The 19031-nt window shown below is 40.4% G+C and overlaps 1 protein-coding gene across 1 annotated transcript in view; it reads right to left on the minus strand.

Moving 5' to 3' along the window:
• CP (ceruloplasmin) overlaps positions 1-17994 on the minus strand; it is a 96679-nt gene extending 78685 nt beyond the window's left edge. Inside the window, exon 1 of the mRNA XM_033957793.1 lies at positions 17799-17994. Coding sequence (XP_033813684.1) covers positions 17799-17956 — 158 coding nt within the window. The 5' untranslated portion in view covers positions 17957-17994. The remainder of the gene's footprint in view (positions 1-17798) is intronic.
• Positions 17995-19031: the final 1037 nt, after the last annotated feature.

The following is a 19031-nucleotide window of genomic DNA, read 5'->3' on the forward strand; positions in this document are numbered from 1 at the left end:
CACTTGTTACACTCCAGAACGTATTTGTTAGAGCATAGGAAGCCATCATGTCTAAATCATCAGTGGCGTTCACCCCTCAACTGTATTAACCCTCCGGTTCTAGAGTCATCTGGCATCACAAGAAAAAGTTAGCAGGAGGAAGATGGGGACACTCCAGGTATGGTGAATGAGCGCTTGGCTCTGCACCTTTTAAATATCATTGTTGTCTGGCAAGCACATGCTGGCCTCTCCCTTTTTTATTCTGTCTCTCCTCCAGAATCGCTGAGGCAAAAAGAAGTTTGGTCTGGAGCAGCTGCAGAAAGTGTATGAAGACAGCAGACATATAGGATTCCCATCTGCTTATCATACCCTGCTTACCCTTCACTGCCGAGCCCTAAGCACCCAGCCTGAGAAACTTATCCAAGTGCCTGATCGGGCCCCTGATATAAAGCCTTGCACAATGGGAGCAAGATTGGCGCTGGCACTGGTAGAGGAAGATCAGGGCGCTAAGTCCAACGCCGGCCCATGGGACAGAGTGGTGTGGGTACAGCAGCTGAAAGAGGAATGCCAGACACTCATTAAGTATGTGGAGAATGACGGAAATGGTTCGGACTGGAGGCCAACCAGGAAGGTAGCAGGTACCAGTCACCCCTCTGAGCCAGAAATATCCCTAAGTTTGGGCCCATGGTTGGCGGTGGAGATCCCAGTCAGTAGTATGAGGAAAGGTCTGGGGCATCAGAGAAAAGCAAAGAAACCAGTACTAGTAACCAGTTTAAAGAAGGTGTAGATGATTATGTAAGAATGGAAAGATCCAGAGACAGGAGTAGAACCGTAAGAAAGAATCTATTTTTAACCTTTGACTCAGACTATATCAGAATCTTAAAGAAGAATGTACAGTCGTGGTCATAACAGATTGCTTAAGCAGAATTTGAACCTTCTTGGTGCTTGGGTTGGCAACAACTTTAGAAATCTACTTACAGACATCTTCCAAGGCTGGTTGATTTGCTGTCCTGCTACAGATAAGTGACTTTACTGTTTTCATAGCCATGCGGTCTCAATGCAGTGCAAGTACAGTGGCTATGAATCTGGTAGGTAGGAGAAATGGAAGAAAAAGAGTATGAAATGAGGAAAAGGGAAGGAAAAAGAAAGGAGTTAACAGGTTCCTTGTGACTTTGGGGAGCTCTAATGACTAGGGGGTTTACCTCTGGACAACGGGGTCTTTTTGATCTTCATTTTAATCTTAAATGCTTATAATCTATGGAGTACTATAACAATTATGACCAGATGCTGTAGGGAAGTGTTCTGAGGTCGAGGTGGATGTACCGGTCATTTTGGATGTGACCCAATAGACTCTTTTCTGAAGTACAAGTATCTGGTAAAATGGAAGCAAGGTCACAGTATTTTGAATATTAGTGTGTGGTTGAGAGACCTGGCCATGCCCCTCTTGTATATACATGTATGTATATATATAGGCCCAAATTACACATTGAGAAAGTTGTGCATCAGTATTTTAATGTCCATTATTCAATGAACCCAATTTCATAGCGTCAAATGTGGAGGCTGATGGTGGATGAGGGGCCTGGCCATGCCCATACTACATTTATCTTCCCTCCAATTGCACATCAAAGAAGTTGTGTATCTGAGCTGTAATAAGCGCTGTGCAGTGGCTTTTACATAGGTGTTAGTATTTTGCAGCTTACATACACAATTGAATTTGTAGCTCCGGGGTGGTATCTTCACCTGTCCATGTAAAGGTAGAGGAGTAGTGAATAATAAAAGAGAAAGGAGCATAAAAGATAGAAGGAAGGGGTAGGGGGGGAGAAAGGTTTCATGAAATTGTACATTCATCCCTGTGTAAGGTTTTATTTAGCTACTGACAGGTACGACTGAACGAGATAGTGAGACGAGGGGAGAGGATAAAAAGAAGGAGGGAAACCAGATATAAAATAAAAGCAGGGGGAGAATATGAGGGATTTAAGCCCTCTTTTACAAAGATGCATTAAGCGTTTAGTGCAGCTTTAGTGTGCGCTAAATCAGCATGTGCGTTAACCGCTAACGTGTCCATAGGATAACATGCACGCATTAGCGTTTAGCGCGCGTTTAACATGTGCTAATTTTTATCGTGCGCTAAAAAGCGTAGCACACCTTTGTAAAAGAGGGGGTTAGATGTATGAAAATGGGGGAAAAATATGCATATATCAGTAAGAATGTTTGGTGGAAAACCGTAACTTGAAATGGGAAGGGGTTATATATTACAAGGTGTAAATATACTTCTGATATACTATCCTGGGATGTGAAATTTCTATGCTGCAATTTTGTGGTTTACTTACCCAATGGCTTTGGACGCTGAATATATTATTATATTTTGCGTTATGGTTTAGTCAAGGGTGTTGTAACTTTTTGTTTATTATATTTTCTCAATCTGTTACTCTTCTAGTGCAAATTTTATTTATTCAACTCGTACATGGCTTTAACTTGTATCAGAACAATGCAAGAAGAGGCACTGGAGATGTCAAGTCCATACTACAGTTACAAATACTTTATTAATAGTTTGTACCAAAGTTCAATGATAAATCCTTGACATACAAAACAAAAGTAGTCCCAACTAGGATCCAAGTTTCAGCGACTACGTCGCCTTCCTCAGGGAACAATTATGGACTTATAGTGCTGTACAAAGATTGCTTGTAAACGCATCGGCGTTTCAACTTCAGTGATCACAAAAACAAGGTGACAACATGTTAGTTGCCACCATGTTAGGCTGTCATGGTGGGGAAGAATGGACACAATCAAGATGATGATTATGCCTGTAATTAATTATGTCTTTAGTAAGCTGCCTATTACTTTAGAAAGATCAATATACCATAAGATGGAAATTTTATTTGCAAAGTTTCTATGGAACAATAAACCTCATACGATAAGTCAAAAAAAAACTAAAGGGTGATAAGGATTGGGGAGGTATTAACTTTCCTAGTTTTTATGACTACCATCTGGCTTTTATCCTTCGGCAAAGTTCAAAATGGATATTGATGGAATCGCAAACATTATCGCCTGCTTGGACCAAGTATGAGGAAGCAACATTCAAGACACCGTTATCAATAGGGATCTGGGTAAGAATCCTGTGGTCATTGCTACTAAATCTGCTTTTCAAGAACTAGAAAAAACTGTCAGTCTTAAGTGAAACGAATCATCCTGGGCTCCAATATGGAACAATCCAAGATATAAAATACAAGGGTCAATTATAGACTGGAGGATTTGGAAAACAGCTGGTATTTAGCAATTCTGACAGTTATTGCACCAACATGATTGGATACCATTTTCGGATCTTCTAGGAAAATATGGACTGCCTAAACACCAATATTATATAGTAGGTGGATCCAGCTTCTACATTGTATTAAATCAGCTCATCCTCAAATCAAAATATAGGAGGAGCAACCAGACTCTATATCACTTTGTTCTTCATTATCAAATTGTAAAGGTGCAGCTGCTAAGTGGTACAAGTGTTTGAAATTAAATGTATGTAAGACACTCAAGGGAATTCAGGGAACTTGGGAGTTTGATTTAAATAAACAATTGGTTGAGTCTCTATGGAACCTAATATGGAAATCAATTACCACTTCATTACACTCAGCAGGTTTAATGCAATCTTCATTCTTCTTAATGCATAAGGTGCTATGGACCCCAATTAAATTATTGAAAATAGATACCTCCAAGGGAAAATTTTGTTGGTCTTGTAAAGTGCACTAAATTGGAATATAATATGTTATGCTTTTATAGTAAGTATGAAAAAATGTATGCAATGAAGTGTGGTAGTATAAAAAAATTAAGAAAGTATGGGACTGCTTACTTAATTTAAAGAATAAATGTTATTGTATTTAGTTTGGATTATATGTTATGACACCCTATAACTTTTTTTTTTTTTTTAGTTCAATCTTTATTAAATTTTAACATCTTACAGAGAAATGCAACGCACTACCTACTTTTCATATGATTCTGGGTAAATCTAGTTAGTAATGCATTTGTGGAAGTTAAGGCCTATGCCCAATTAGGAGTCCATGAAAAGTTAGATACAAAGATATAAAAATTTGAATATGATTGCAGCCAAGGTCAGAAAAACTAGAGATTAATTGTAATATAAATCTAATAATATTCTCTTTATGTGAATTGGGGAAGGGGTAAAATGCGGACCTCACGAACTTGACAGACCTCGCGGATCTAAAACCGCATGTCCTTAAAAATCTGAGGTCTGTGCCACTTGTAGTTTCTGGCTCTGACAGACCTCAATGACAATTTAGCTCTGACGGATCCGTCTCAGCATAGGGAGGGGAAAGTATTAGGATCCGTCAGCGCTAAAATGTCATAGAGGTCTATCAGAGCCAGAGACTAAAAGTGGCACGAACCTCAGATTTTTAAATTTACTGAAAAAAAAACAATGTATATACTCTTTAAAGAGCACAGAAAATCTTATACGTGCTAATCGGTGAATGCAAATTTCGTGCTACTTTGCTGGCAATAATTGAATGTTTATAGAGCCCAGACGGTTGGGCTGAGTCCCCACCACTGGTATATTTTGCAGGAGAGATTTTCTGCAAAAGTTAATTAAGGGGAATGGTTTTAGTAGAGCCTCCCCTCCTACAAATAACGAAGGAAACTGAGTGGAGTAGCCCTTATGCAAAAATCACTGTATTGTTCAGAAAGTATTCAAAGGGGTATCATGGGTGTTGCCTTGCTGATCCACGAGTAGCGCTTCCAGATGTCATATATACCGTGTCATATATACCGTGCTTTAAGCACGCTGGAGAATAATTGTCTTTCCGATTTATCCGTTTGGGAAATGCATGGCTTCATTATTGCTCATAACTAATATTTATTTATAGAACTTTATATACCCTCTTCATAGCATCTGCAATTCAAGATCGTTTCTACAAACCAAGAGAAGACATAAAAATAACAATTACAATTATAAACCCCCCTCTCCCTTTAAGATCCATAAAACAGTAACCAATGTGATGCAGAACACAAATGAGAATGGACAGCGCCCAGAAAGAAAGTCAGATTTAAGCAGACCCCCATAGGCAGGGTAGGATAGGGATATAGCATGCACAACCACCTCTCACTTTCTTTTACCAGGAAACTGGTTTAAAGGATTCATTTTAGAGCTGCTCCAGCACTAGTCTCTGGCTCTGACAGACCTCTATGACATTTTAGTGCTGACAAATCCTAATACTTTTCCCTCCCTATGCTGAGACAGATCCGTCAGAACTAAATTGTCATCGAGGTCTGTCAGAGCCAGAAGCTACAAGTGGCACGGACCTCAGATCTTTAAGGACGTGTGGTGTTAGACAGCAAGGTCCGCGTTTTACCTCTTCCCTGTGAATTGCTGGATTAAGCAAGATCATAAGGGAAATTATATATGTATATATAACACATTTATAGAGGTATTAATTTTTATCTCTCTCTTTCTGCTCAGTATTCTTTGATTCTTTGTCTAAACCATATTTCAGTTTCCCGCTTAAAAGCCTGTTTTCTGGTGTTCTTCATCTGGACTAACCATACCCAGGAGGATAGCAGAAACCTCATGACTTGAGTGATAACAGATGTTCCTGGCATTCCATTGCTGGGTAAAAAAAGAAAGCCTAAAGTTCTTAAATATGCTCTAAAGAAGTATTGAATATGACTGAAATATGAATGAAATATTATGTGTGGCATGTACGTGAATGTTTGGGATCCCAAAATGGATGTGAATTGTATGTGTATTTAAATATGAAATGGTTTATAAGACTAATGCTATAAAATTTTAGGTTTTGGAAATTCCAGAGACAACATATGGAAATGGTTAAGTTAAAGGCAAGGACACTGTTACCATGGAAATGCCAGTCTTTGAGAGGCCCAGTATAGGAATTCTCATTAAGGGGGATGGTATGGGTTTTCTCTGCTGTAACTTGAAACTGTCAGTTTTTTTCAAAGCATGAGTTCTGAAGGGTCAGAGAACTGTTTTGATTTAAACTTTTAAAGAATACTGGGAGAAGGAATTTTTTGGGGTATATTATAATGTTTTATGCTTATTCAGAAAATTGCTATGAACAAATATATAATTTGTAAAACTTTTCTTTAAGCCTGGTACCTATATGAGCTAAAAGGAATTTCTTTGTTCAAATACATAGGACAGCCTCTGCTGGCTGACCATTGGTAGGTTGGAGTGATGTAATATTGGTCATTGCAAGAGTACATAAATGAATGAACCAGAATAGTTACTCTGAGACCATGTTTAGTCAGAAAAGGTGCGTTTTACACTGTATGTGTCTCCATTGTACAAATGCTTTTTGAAACAAGATTATTCTGTTAATTTTTAATAAACAATATTTGATTGAAAATATTTGTACAATTATCATTATTCCCAGCCACCTAAGGGCAGAGTTTAGGCTAAAACTCTGTTCACATACTGCTTAACGAAACCCTCTAAGGGGCTCTAAACATCCTTAAATGAGGTCATATTCCCTGATCTTTCAGCCAAATTAGCTTCATACCTATAGAAGAGACATACAGTTTCCCACCAAAAGTGAAAATTCAACAGTGTGGAATCCTTCCAGTTTTTAACTATTGACTATATTGACATTCCAGACAGAATCAAGAACCATTTGTTTTTGTTTGTTGGCAATAGTGTGGCTGATGTAGCACGTGCTTCACCTATCATCATGCCATATGATAAAGGTATACAAACTTCCAATATGCTGTGAATTTTATTCCACACATCGTGCCAGAATGTTTGAACCAATGGGCAGTAAAACAAAAGATAGTCAAGTGTTCCTACTTCTTTTTTGCAGCTCCAACATGCGTTAGACTTATTAGCATCCAATTTTTGATCTTGATAGTCCATAATGTTCTATGAAGCACAAGGTAAAGAGTTTGTCTTAACAAAGCTGAGGCCATGCATATTATCCTTTGAGTCCATATCCTCTTCCATTTCTCAGATGGAATCGAACATTGCAACTCTCTAGACCAAATAGATTGAAGTCCAGAAAGAGGTTTCCTATGCAAGTATAGAAACATAGAAACATAGAAACATAGAAAGTGACGGCAGATAAGGGCCAAGGCCCATCAAGTCTGCCCACACCAATGACCCTCCCTACCTCCCTTTGCGAAGAGATCCCACCTTTCGATCCCATTTAGCTTTAAAATCAGGCACACTGCTGGCCTCAATCACCTGCATCGGAAGACCATTCCATCGATCCACCACCCTCTCGGTGAAGAAGTATTTCCTGGTGTCGCCATGCAATGTCCCTCCCCTGATTTTCCATGGATGCCCTCGTGTTGACGTGGGTTCCTTGAAGAAGAAGATATCCTCCCCCACCTCGATACGGCGCGTGAGGTACTTGAATGTCTCGATCATGTCCCCCCTCTCCCTGCGTTCCTTTAGGGAGTAGAGCTGCAATTTATTCAGCCGTTCCTCATACGGGAGATCCCTGAGCCCCGTGACCATCCGTGTGGCCATTCGCTGGACCGATTCAAGTCTCAGCACATCTTTGCGGTAATGTGGTCTCCAGAATTGTACACAGTATTCCAGATGGGGTCTCACCATGGACCTATATAATGGCATTATGACTTCGGGCTTACGGCTAACGAAACTCCTTCGTATGCAACCCATGATTTGTCTGGCTTTAGATGAAGCTTTCTCCACCTGAGTTGCAGTCTTCATGTCCTCACTGATGATTACCCCTAAGTCTCGTTCCGCTACAGTTCTCTCTAGGATCTCACCATTAAGAGTGTAAGTCTTACATGGATTTTTGTTGCCAAGGTGCATGACCTTGCATTTTTTGGCATTGAAGTTTAGTTGCCAGGTCCTGGACCAATTCTCCAGTAGGAGGAGGTCGTGTGCCATACTATCGGTCTTGGATTTGTTGTCAGGTCCTGTTGTGTTCTTGTCCACTATATTGCATAATTTGGCATCATCGGCGAATAACGTTAATTTACCCTGAAGCCCCTCAGCCAAGTCCCTTATGAAGATGTTGAACAAGATTGGGCCCAAGACCGAGCCCTGCGGCACTCCACTTATCACCTCTGTCGTTTCGGAGGGGGAGCCATTCACCACCACCCTCTGAAGTCTACCCCCCAGCCAGTCCCCCACCCATGTAGTCAAGGTATCTCCCAAACCTATAGAGCTCATCTTGCTCAACAACCTGCGGTGTGGTACGCTATCGAATGCTTTGCTGAAATCTAAGTACACGACGTCCAGGGACTCCCCAATATCCAGCTTCCTCGTCACCCAGTCAAAGAAGCTGATCAGGTTGGATTGACAGGACCTCCCCTTTGTAAACCCATGTTGACGGGGATCTCGCAGATTCCCCTCGTTAAGGACCGTATCCAATTGGTGCTTGATTAGAGTTTCCATTAGTTTGCTTACTATTGATGTGAGACTCACTGGTCTGTAGTTCGTAGCTTCCGTCCTGCTTCCTTTTTTGTGGAGTGGAATGACATTAGCCGTTTTCCAGTCTAGCGGGACTTTTCCTTTGCCGAGGGAGAGATTGAAGAGTGTTGATAGTGGTTTCGCCAAGGTGTCTCTTAACTCCCTGAGTACTCTGGGGTGTATGTTGTCTGGCCCCATAACTTTGTGAACCTTGAGTTTGGATAGTTCACTGTAAACACTACTGGGCGTAAACTCGAAGCTGCAAAACGGGTCTATCGAGCTATCCCCTGTTGGTAGCTGAGGGCCGGATCCCTGCGTCTCACGGGTGAAAACTGAGCAAAAGTATTCATTTAACAGTTTAGCCTTCTCGGAGTCTGATTCTACATAGTTCCCGTCCGGTTTCCTAAGGCGTACTATCCCTCCTGTGTTCCTGTTTCTATCACTAATATACCTAAAGAATGCTTTATCGCCCTTTTTGATATTCTTTGCTAGATTCTCCTCCGCCTGCAATTTGGCCTCTCTGACTGCTGTTTTGACGGTTCTTGACTTGGCCAGATAGTCTTCCCTGGAGCCCTGCTTCCCTGAATGTTTAAAGGAGATGAATGCTCTTTTCTTCTCTTTTATGAGGTTGGAGACCTCCGTAGAGAACCACTGTGGTTTGTTTTTTCTTCGTCGTTTACTTACAGATTTAATAAATCGGTTTGTTGCTTCGTGTATGGTAGCTTTCAGTGTTGACCACAATTCCTCTACATTATCAGTCTCTGCTTGGTTTTGCAGCGACTGATGGATGAATTCCCCCATGTCCTCGAAGTTGGTGTCCTTGAAGCTGAGGACCTTAGTTAATGTGTTGGATTTGGTGAAACCTTTTCTGAGGTTAAACCATACCATGTTGTGGTCACTGGATGACAGCGTGTCTCCCACAGAGACATCTGTGACACTTTCTCCGTTGGTAAGTATTAGGTCTAGAATCGCTTGATCCCTAGTTGGCTCCAAAACCATTTGCTTGAGTCTTGCTCCCTTTATAGAGTTTAATAGCCTTCTGCTGCTGCCGGTCGCAGAGGAAAGTGTGTTCCAATTCACGTCAGGCATATTGAAGTCACCCATCAATACTGTGTCCCCACGCAAGGTGATATTCTCTATGTCCTCGATTAATTCCATATCAAGGTCTTCCTGTTGCCTTGGAGGTCTGTATACTATGCCAAGGTACAGGCATTTGTCCTTTCCCCTGGCCAAATTTACCCAAAGGGATTCCCCTGTGTACCTAACATCTGTGATTCTGGTAACTTTGATGTCATCTTTGGCATATAGTGCTACCCCTCCTCCCATTTTGCCCTCCCTGTCTCGGCGGAACAAATTGTAACCCGGTATGACCATGTCCCACCTGTGAGAGTCTGTAAGCCAGGTTTCGGATATCGCCACCACATCTAGGTCGGCGCCCCTCATTTCCGTCTCCAATTCCAGAATCTTGTTGCCCAAACTGTGGGCATTGACGTACATAGCCTTCCAAATCCTAGGTTTGTTATGGCTATCTAGTGATATTCCCGATTGAGCTCCATCGGCTCCTTTGGTATTGTTTGCAATGTGTGTATTCTCCTTAGACCCTGAAACACAGTGTGAACTTACTCCGGACTCGGAAATGTCAGTATCCCCCCCGAACACGGAAATGTGAGCACCCCCCCCCAGATCCATGATTGCTATGTGTATATACCTCAGATCCTGAATGGTATTTGCAGCTTACTTCATTAGATAGGTTATTAATGCCCGTACCCTCCCCCAACTTACCTAGTTTAAAGCCCTAGTAGCTTATACCAGCTTGAAGCTTCATGACATTGGATCCTCACAGTATAACATATAATTGGCAAGCTTGGTTGATCCTATAAAGCATTAAGTTATGGGAAACCAGCCTTGATGGCGTGTTGGAGTTGTTATTATTATCTTTTGTTGTGATGTTTTCTTTAAAACTTCAATAAAATATTTTGGGGGAAAAATTAGACTACCAACACCTCTCTCTTCCCACTTACATTAGTACTATTAAGCTTTATATTAATTAAGGGGTCCTTTTATTAAGGTGTGCTAATTGATTTAGCAAGTGCTACAGATTAGCTTGTGCTAAATGTTAAGGCATCTATTATATTCTATGGGCACCTTAGCATTTAGCGCACGCTAATCTTTAGCATGCACTAAATCAGTTAGCACACCTTAATAAAAGGACCCCTAAGTTTTAAACACCAGTGCCAGTTGTAATTATGCTTTTATATAGCTCATATCATATATTTAAAGCATCCAAGCTGTTCTTTTCAAACTTTGGGGTCATAATTGAAATGGTAATACGCCTAAAACCCGGCCTAAATCGGCACGTAGACGATCAGTGAGACAAGTTGTCCAAGTGCCAATAATCGAACCGGATTTTAAACGTATCTAAAAATGACTTAGGCCTTCACAGTGCTGCAGTACGCCCAGAGCTAAAAGGGGCATTTTAGGAGGAGTGGTGAGGGCGGGATTTGGGTGGGATATGGGCTGTCCTAGACTTAGTCGTACTGCATGTATAACCAAAAGTTTTACAACACTGCCTAGACGAAACTTGAACATTGTGACTTAGGCCATCTAAAACCAGGTCTAAGTCACAAGAAGGAATCCAAAATGACCAGATAATCACAGTAGGGACAAAGTACAGACCCCTACACATTCTTCCAGTGATCATTGACCCCCACCCCCCACCCCCCACTGCCATAAAAATTGTAATAACAACTTTACATATCTGCCTCCAGAATATCATCACCTGGCAGCCTGGCATAGGAAAGCCTAGTAGAGCTGCACAAAGGTGGCTTAAGTGGTCTGGGGGATGAGCTAGTGACCCATAGAGAAGAGGACCCAGGCCCATAAGCCACTCTAACCACTGCATGCATGGTGAAACCCCAAACCCTTATGTACTGCCATATAAGTGGCACTTGCAGCCATAAGGGCTATTGGGGTAGCAGACCGGTGGTTCTAGTCGGTTCTAGGGGGTGTTTGGGGGGGCTCACCATGACCTATAAGGTTGTTGTAGTGAGATGTGTATGTGGCACCCTTTTTGTGAAGTTCACAGCAGTGCCCTGTAAGGTACCCCACTACTCTGGTGCAATGTTTGGGTGTCCAGTCCATCACTTTGCTGACCCCGCCCACATCCAAAAGGTCTTTTTCTAGGTGTTTTTGACTTGGACAAATTTTTGGATGAAAATGGGGTATAAAGATGGACGACTTAGCGGTCTGGATGATCAGATGGCTGAATGTACAGTTAGATGATTTTCAGGAAAAAAATATGTTGGATGTATTTTTCAAAAATGGACCTTTTCCCATGTCCAACTTTGAATGACTAGCAACTTAGGCCCAAAACGGACTTAGATGTATCTTTTGATTATGCCCCTCCACAGCTTTAACTTACTAGCATATTTATAACTTTCTCACTTGTATATTAAGAAACTCTCAGAAGCGGCTTTATTCACGGGAAATAATTCACCTGATAATATTGTTGAATAAGGAATTTGCAAGAAGCTATGGTGAAAACCAAGCAAACCCAGCCTTGAGGCAAATTGCAAAACATGCATGTCGGCATAAGGGTTTTGTAACAGTTGACAAGAGAAATAAGTGTATATTTTAAATTAAATTAAAGAATACAGCAAAATAAGAATATAATATGATATATTAAAGTTGAAGCCAATAAGGAAGCTTGCGGTCTTGTAAAGATTTTTATCGGGTGAATTATTTCCCATGAATAAAGCCGCTTCTGAGAGCTTCTTAATATGCAAGTGAGAGAGTTATATATAAGCCAGTAAGTTAAAGCTAAAGTTTGAAAAGAACAGCCTGGATGCTTTAAATATGCTGTATGATATGAGTTATATTAATTAAGGGCATTCCTTAATAAGCAGGCTTATAGAAAATATAATATTGAATCATTACTTAACTATAAGGAACAATGTTGGATATTTGTGCTAGATACCTCTGCTCCTAATGGACTCATTATGACATTGGATTGGTCTTCTCTGAAATCCGTTGTTCCATTGGCTTCTTTCATACACCAGCTGGGCTTAAATATTTCTGGGTTTGACGTCACCAAGTCAGATGTGGCGTCTGCTTGGATGATAATATGTTACAGCTGAAATTCCTGTTTGGATTAAGTTGTATATTGATGAATTCCTTAGTAACAGTGTGATATGTTCTTTTTGTAGATTACCAGGAAACAGTGAATGTGAAACATGGTCCTTGTCGGCTTCCTGCATCATCTCTGCTCTCCCACCCCCACCCCCCTCCCCCAGCCTGCTGCTCCTCCATCATTCCAACGCGGTCATGACTCTACATTTAGATGGTGGGCTTCGGCTTCCTTGCCATCTGCAGTTTCTTGTTTCCGCACTGGCTCAGCTTTTCCTTGAATTATGTTACCGTTTTCATCTTCACTGCCTCTCCTGGGATGGCATTCCAGGTATCCGCAACCCTTTCTGTTAAAAAGTATTTCCTGATGTTGCTCTTAAGTCTCCCACCCTGCAACTTCAATTCATGACCTCTGCTTCTAACTCTTCCATGTCTCTGAATAAGATTAGTTTGCATATTAATATTTTTAAAGTATTTACACATTTATACCTCCTTTCTTCTTGGTATACATATTCAGGTTTTCAAGTCTCTTTTCAAAAGTCATTTGGCTCCTACCAGCTGCCTATTAGGCACCCAATTATAGAATTACTTCCTATGTATGAGCTATTTACTTGGATATAACCAGATAAACCATTCCTATTAGTGCCTGTGCCAGGCTTAATGCCAGTTATCAAGTTTCAAGTTTCTTTATCTTTGATATATTGTTTATCAGCCAGGAATCTAAACGGTTTAGAATAAAACAATTAAAAATATAAAATATATCATATCTAATGTTAAAATAGATAAAGTAAACGGGAGTATGAACAAACTGACGTACATGAAACGAGGGGGAGGAGAGAAAGGTAAGTTAGTACATACATCGAGAAAAATAAAAACAAAAGGGAGGTAAGTGTGTGTGTGTGGGGGGGGGGGGGGAGATACATTAGGGTAAGGCTCGCTTCAAAAGAAGTGTTTTATTTGTTCCAAAATACTTCAATGAATTAAATGAGGATTATTATAGAAAGCTGGGATTAGAGGTTGTAGGCATCCTTGAAAAGAAAAGTCTTGAGTTTAGATTTAAATTTTTCTAGAGAGTTTTCTAGTCGGAGATCCAATGGGAGGGCATTCCACAGAGATGGGGAAGTGACCGAAAAAATGGATTTGCAAATAGTATCACAGAAAAGTTCACGTATCGATGGTAAGTAGGTTTTGATTGTTGGATCGGAGTGTCTTGGAAGAAGCATATGGGATCAGAAGTTTGTCGATGAAGGCTGGTTGATTGGAGTTTTTTGTTTTGAAGGTTAATAGGAATATTTTATAGGAGAGACGATGAGTAATGGGTAACCAGTGTGCTTTGCAAAAAAGGGGAGTGACATGATCATATTTTTTTGCAAGGTAATTTAATTTAACGGCAGTATTTTGCAATAGTTGTAGACAGATTTCTTTCTGTGTTATGCCCTGATAAAGAGCATTATAGTAATCAATGTTCAAAATTATGGTGAAAGCCATAATGCAAGGAATTGCATTATGGGCACAAGGGTTTGGTAGGACGGGGAGGAAAAAACTTACCATCTGTGGCATATAATACATCCCAGAGAATATGTACTCCTGTGCTTTGAGTCTTATTGGTACTGCCCCACCAAGAATATTGTAATCATGGCTGGAGGGCATTTGCTGGTCTGAAGTATGAATGTGATGAGTAGCTACAGTGAGTGAAGCTGAAAGACAGAAAATCCATAGGAAGAATGCTTGGAAAGGGCATGTCAACCAACTAATGAATGCTTGGGGTCCTGGGAGGAATATAAAACCACACCTGTAGGAGTTTCCTGTCAATAAGGATATTTGGAAAGGCAAGTAAAGGGAATCCTGTTAGAGCATGAAATCTTTTTTTATAGTGCAACTCCTTGAACAGAAACATTCACTTGAGAGTATCTGCTAAGAAAGGGGAGCATTATTTCACTGCTACCACTATTTATAATTTCTATAGCACTGCTAGACATCTACATGGCTTTTCCGGTTACAACCGTAATTATGTTATATTGCTATTCTGTATATACTTAGATTCCGTTTACTTTAAATTTATATGTTATGCTGACCTTTTCACCTTATTGATATGCAGTCTTATTCTTATCGGGGAAAGCTGCTGAGGGAATCATGGAAGCAGATTCTTCATTTTCTAGGTAGGACTCTAAAGGCCTACAACTCATTCTCACATGCTCACCTCTCCTGCAAATTCAGCAGGCATTGCTTCTTCTACAGCAGATGTACTCTGAGGACTCATAGCAACTCCTGACTAATTATTGTATGTTTTCCAATTCCTGTTATCTGTTTCAGTGAAGTTGTGGAAAATTAAGAAATGAGCCTCCAAAAAAAACAACAACAGGAAAACTACAGAAAAGAAAGAACAGATCAAACTTTTATCTCAGCATTATCTTCAATATATGGTGAAAAAATACTAAATGCTGTCCAAATCACCCAAACATTGTTATGTTATTAAACATTTTTATATTAGCTTCATAAATTTAACATTTTTTATTTATTGTTTTTGAATTTTTTTTTTAAAGAGGGCATCAGAGATTAACATCATTGGCAAAGGCCAAAGGACTTCTTATAAGAAATTGCTCCTCTTGCAATTTTTCACAATCCTCTTGCGATTTAACAACTTTGTGTCATCGGCAAATTTAACCACCCTCCTTTTTACAAAAACTGTGAAAGCGGTTTGTAGCGCAGGTCGGTGTGCTGAATGCTCTGCGCTGCTCCTGACACTCAGAGTTCCTATGAGCGTTGGGAGCAGTGCAGAGCATTCAGTGTGCTAGCTTGCGCTAAAAACTGCTTCTGCAGTTTTGTAAAAGGTGGGGATAACTATCTCACTCGTTATTCTCATCTCTAGATCATTGATATATATGTTAAAAATCAGTGATCCCAACACAGACCCTTGAGGAACTCCACAATTTACCCTTCCCCACTGAGAATATTGTCCAATCCATCATCCTCTCCAGATTGGACTATTGCAACTCTATCTACTTAAGCCTAACTAAGAAAAACCTCCACAGACTCCAACGGATTCAGAATGCTGCGGCCAAGCTCATCTTCGCTAAAAGTAAATTTGACCATGTCTCCACACTCCTGGCCAAGCTCCACTGGCTTTCGATAATCGCCAGGGTCCACTATAAATGCGCCTGTTTAACTTTCAAAATCCTATATGGTATCCTTCCTCCCTTTATCCCTCTTTCTTGGAATTCCTCAAACCTTAATACCACCAGATCCTCCCACAAATTAAAACTATCCTTCCCCTCACTAAAAGGCATTTCCCACACAGGAAAGCTAGGGACCTCCCTCCACTTCAAAATCACTGAGCTCTGGAACAACCTTACCTCCCCTCTTCGGAACTTGAGCTCTCTCCAAGTTTTCCGCAAACATCTGAAAACCTGGCTTTTCTCAAAAAATGTAAGTCTCCCTCCAACTTAGGAATCAAGGAAACTCTTATATCTTGGCATCCCAAGTCCTCTAAATTTTCTTCACACTTCTACCTCTAACCCTCTATTGTAGTTCCTTCCTATTTCTCCTACTGTAAACCGCGTCGAGCTCTACGAACGTGGAGATGATGCGGTATACAAACCTAAGGATTAGATTAGATTAGACCATTTAAACCAGTGGTTCCCAAACCTGTCCTGGGGGACCCCCAGCCAGTCAGGTTTTCAAGATATCCCTAATGAATATGCATGAGAGAGATTTGCATATAATGGAAGTGACAGGTATGCATATCTCTCTCATGCATATTCATTAGGGATATCTTGAAAACCTGACTGGCTGGGGGTCTCCCAGGACAGGTTTGGGAACCACTGATTTAAACCAACTTTCTGTTTTCTATCTTTCAACCAGTTCTTAATCCATAATAGGACATTACCTCCTATCCCATGACTTTCTAATTTCCTCAGAAGTCTTTCATGAGGTACTTTGTCAAATGCCTTTTGAAAAATCCAAATATACAATATCAGCCGGTTCACCTTTATCCACATGTTTATTCACCTCTTCAAAGAAATGCAGTAGATTGGTGAGGTAAGATTTTCCTTGACTAAAATCATGTTGGCGTTCTCTCATTAATTCATGCTTATGTAAACTGTGGCTGATACTTTTTTATTGTACTGAATGCATTTGTGACTAGCTTCCAACAGTATAAGTTTCAAAAGCTGGTAACAGTTGTATTGTTAATTCAATTAAAAGATACCACCTACAACGTGCTTGCAGATTGTTCTGCACTTGCATTAAATATGTATAATTTCCTAGAAAACTCTTTGGAGGTTAATACAGAGAGAAAAACATTGCTGTTAACACTTGCTTTGGAAAGTGATAAGGAGTGTATACTACGAATGTATTTCCGTCATATAAATGATCAGTTCTTGGGTTCTAATGTTAATGTATTTCCAGATTTATCTCAGAAATCCCAAAGGCGGAGGAAAGAATTATTGGCATTGCGGCCAACATAGAACTTTGGGAGGTATATTTCTATTAAAGTTTCCTGAAAAATGTTTTGTTACATATTGAAATAAGAATTACCTGTTTTTTGAACCTAAGCAACTGTTAGAATTTGTAGAATCAAAGGAACAAAGTGTAACCTGACATAAACCGGCTGTAGGATATGCAGAGTATTGCCGTTCTTTCGTTAGTTTTAAATTTCCACAGATCTTATTTTTTCCTGTTGATTTCATCTAAAGTTGTGGACTAAATAATGGTTGAATTACTTATATTTTACTTCTTTATTTCTGTTCTGTGGAATTATTATTAAAAAATGTGTAAAGTCCATTTTAGTGTAAAAAATGAATTACAGGATCAAGATGCATAATTGTGAAGGATGCCTTTTTGGGTATAAGATAGAGAATGACATGGGGACAAATTTGTCCCTGTCCCCACAGGAATTCAATTTCCTCGTCCCGTTCCCGCAAGTTTTGTCACTGTCCCTTCCCCATTCCTGTAAGCTCTGCCTTAACCGCATAAGCCTCGAACACTTATGATTTTAAAATGTTTGAGGCTTGTGCAGATGAGGACAGAGCTTGCAGGAACGGGGCAAGGACAAGAAAAGAACTCACGGGGACGGGACAGGAAAATGAGTTCCCGTGGGGACGGGGGAAAATCTGTCCCTGTGTCATTCTCTAGTAAGCTTTTGCTTTAGGATTCTGGAGCATACCTAACAAGTCCTGGCCACTCTGAGAAACAATAATATCCTTCAATATACAGTAAAGTGGTTATGCTCATTACGTCAAGTCATATACATTACAAAGCACATGCATTGTTAGAAGTGATAACAGCTACTTACTCATCTTCTGTAACAGAGTTTCCTGATATAATATTCTTTTCTGTAGGAGCATAGTCCCAATTAACTTCTTTAATCCCAATATAATGTTCTCTTTCTATTGCCCAGACTTGGGCAATAATATAAAGAAACAGTAAACAACTTTTTAAGAACATGTTCATGTTTGCTGTCCCGAACCTCTGATGGAGTAATTGCAAGGTACTGAGGCTTTCTGGATATGAGCTCAATTATCGTGCTCCTTTTATGTACATCGATAGGCAAATTGCATAATTACCTTGCACAATTATCTTCCCTGGTCAAAGTAAACACATAGCTTGATTCCAGTAAATTGGCTTAGGTCACTGACAGAAATGCTTACTGGAGGGAATGACCTGTTTGTCTGATGCCCCTGTGCCCAGATGCCCTAGGGGGATAGCCCTGTAGTTGGGAAAAGCTTAGTAGGAACCCCCCTCAGAGGGGCTCAGATGGTATTTGAGTACCATACTTGGCACCTGGTATTTCTACCTGTGGTGGCAGGCATGATTTCCCTCCCTTTTAACCTCCTTCCCACCCCCCACTCACCCATCCCACACATAGAAAATAAATAGAACTGGGCTAAAAATATATATGAGTTTCAATAAATTATACAGCTTTAATTCGTAGAAAATACCAGCCATTCATTTATTTATTTAATTTTCTATACCGTTCTCACAGGGGAGCTCAGAACAGTTTACATGAATGTATTCAGGTACTCAATCATTTTTCCCTGTCTGTCCCAGTGGGTTCACAATCTATCTAATATACCAGGGGAAATGGGGGGATTAAGTGACTTGTCCAGGGCCACAAGCAACGTGGGTTTGAACCCACAACCTCAGGGTGCTGAGGCTGTAGCTTTAACCATAGCGCAATTCTAGAAATCAAAATGTAGCAAGAGTATGCCAAGTATTGGGCAATCAAACCATTGTGACATCACTGATGAGGTTGGCTCTTAGGCACTGGTGGGATGAGGCATTATGATGTCACAATACCAGCTCTGGTTATCAGAGCCGAAAGCTTTTCACACTACGAATTTATTCAATTTTCTATACCGTTCTCCCAGGGGAGTTCAGAACAATTTACATGAATTTATTCAGATATTCAAGCATTTTTCACTGTCTGTCCTGGTGGGCTCACAATCTATCTAATATACCTGGGGCAATGGGGGGGAGGGGATTAAGTACTTGTCCAGGGTCAGAAGGAGCAGCGTAGGTTTGAACC

The sequence above is a fragment of the Geotrypetes seraphini genome, chromosome 9 (assembly GCF_902459505.1).
Source record: "Geotrypetes seraphini chromosome 9, aGeoSer1.1, whole genome shotgun sequence".
Classification (NCBI taxonomy): domain Eukaryota; kingdom Metazoa; phylum Chordata; class Amphibia; order Gymnophiona; family Dermophiidae; genus Geotrypetes; species Geotrypetes seraphini.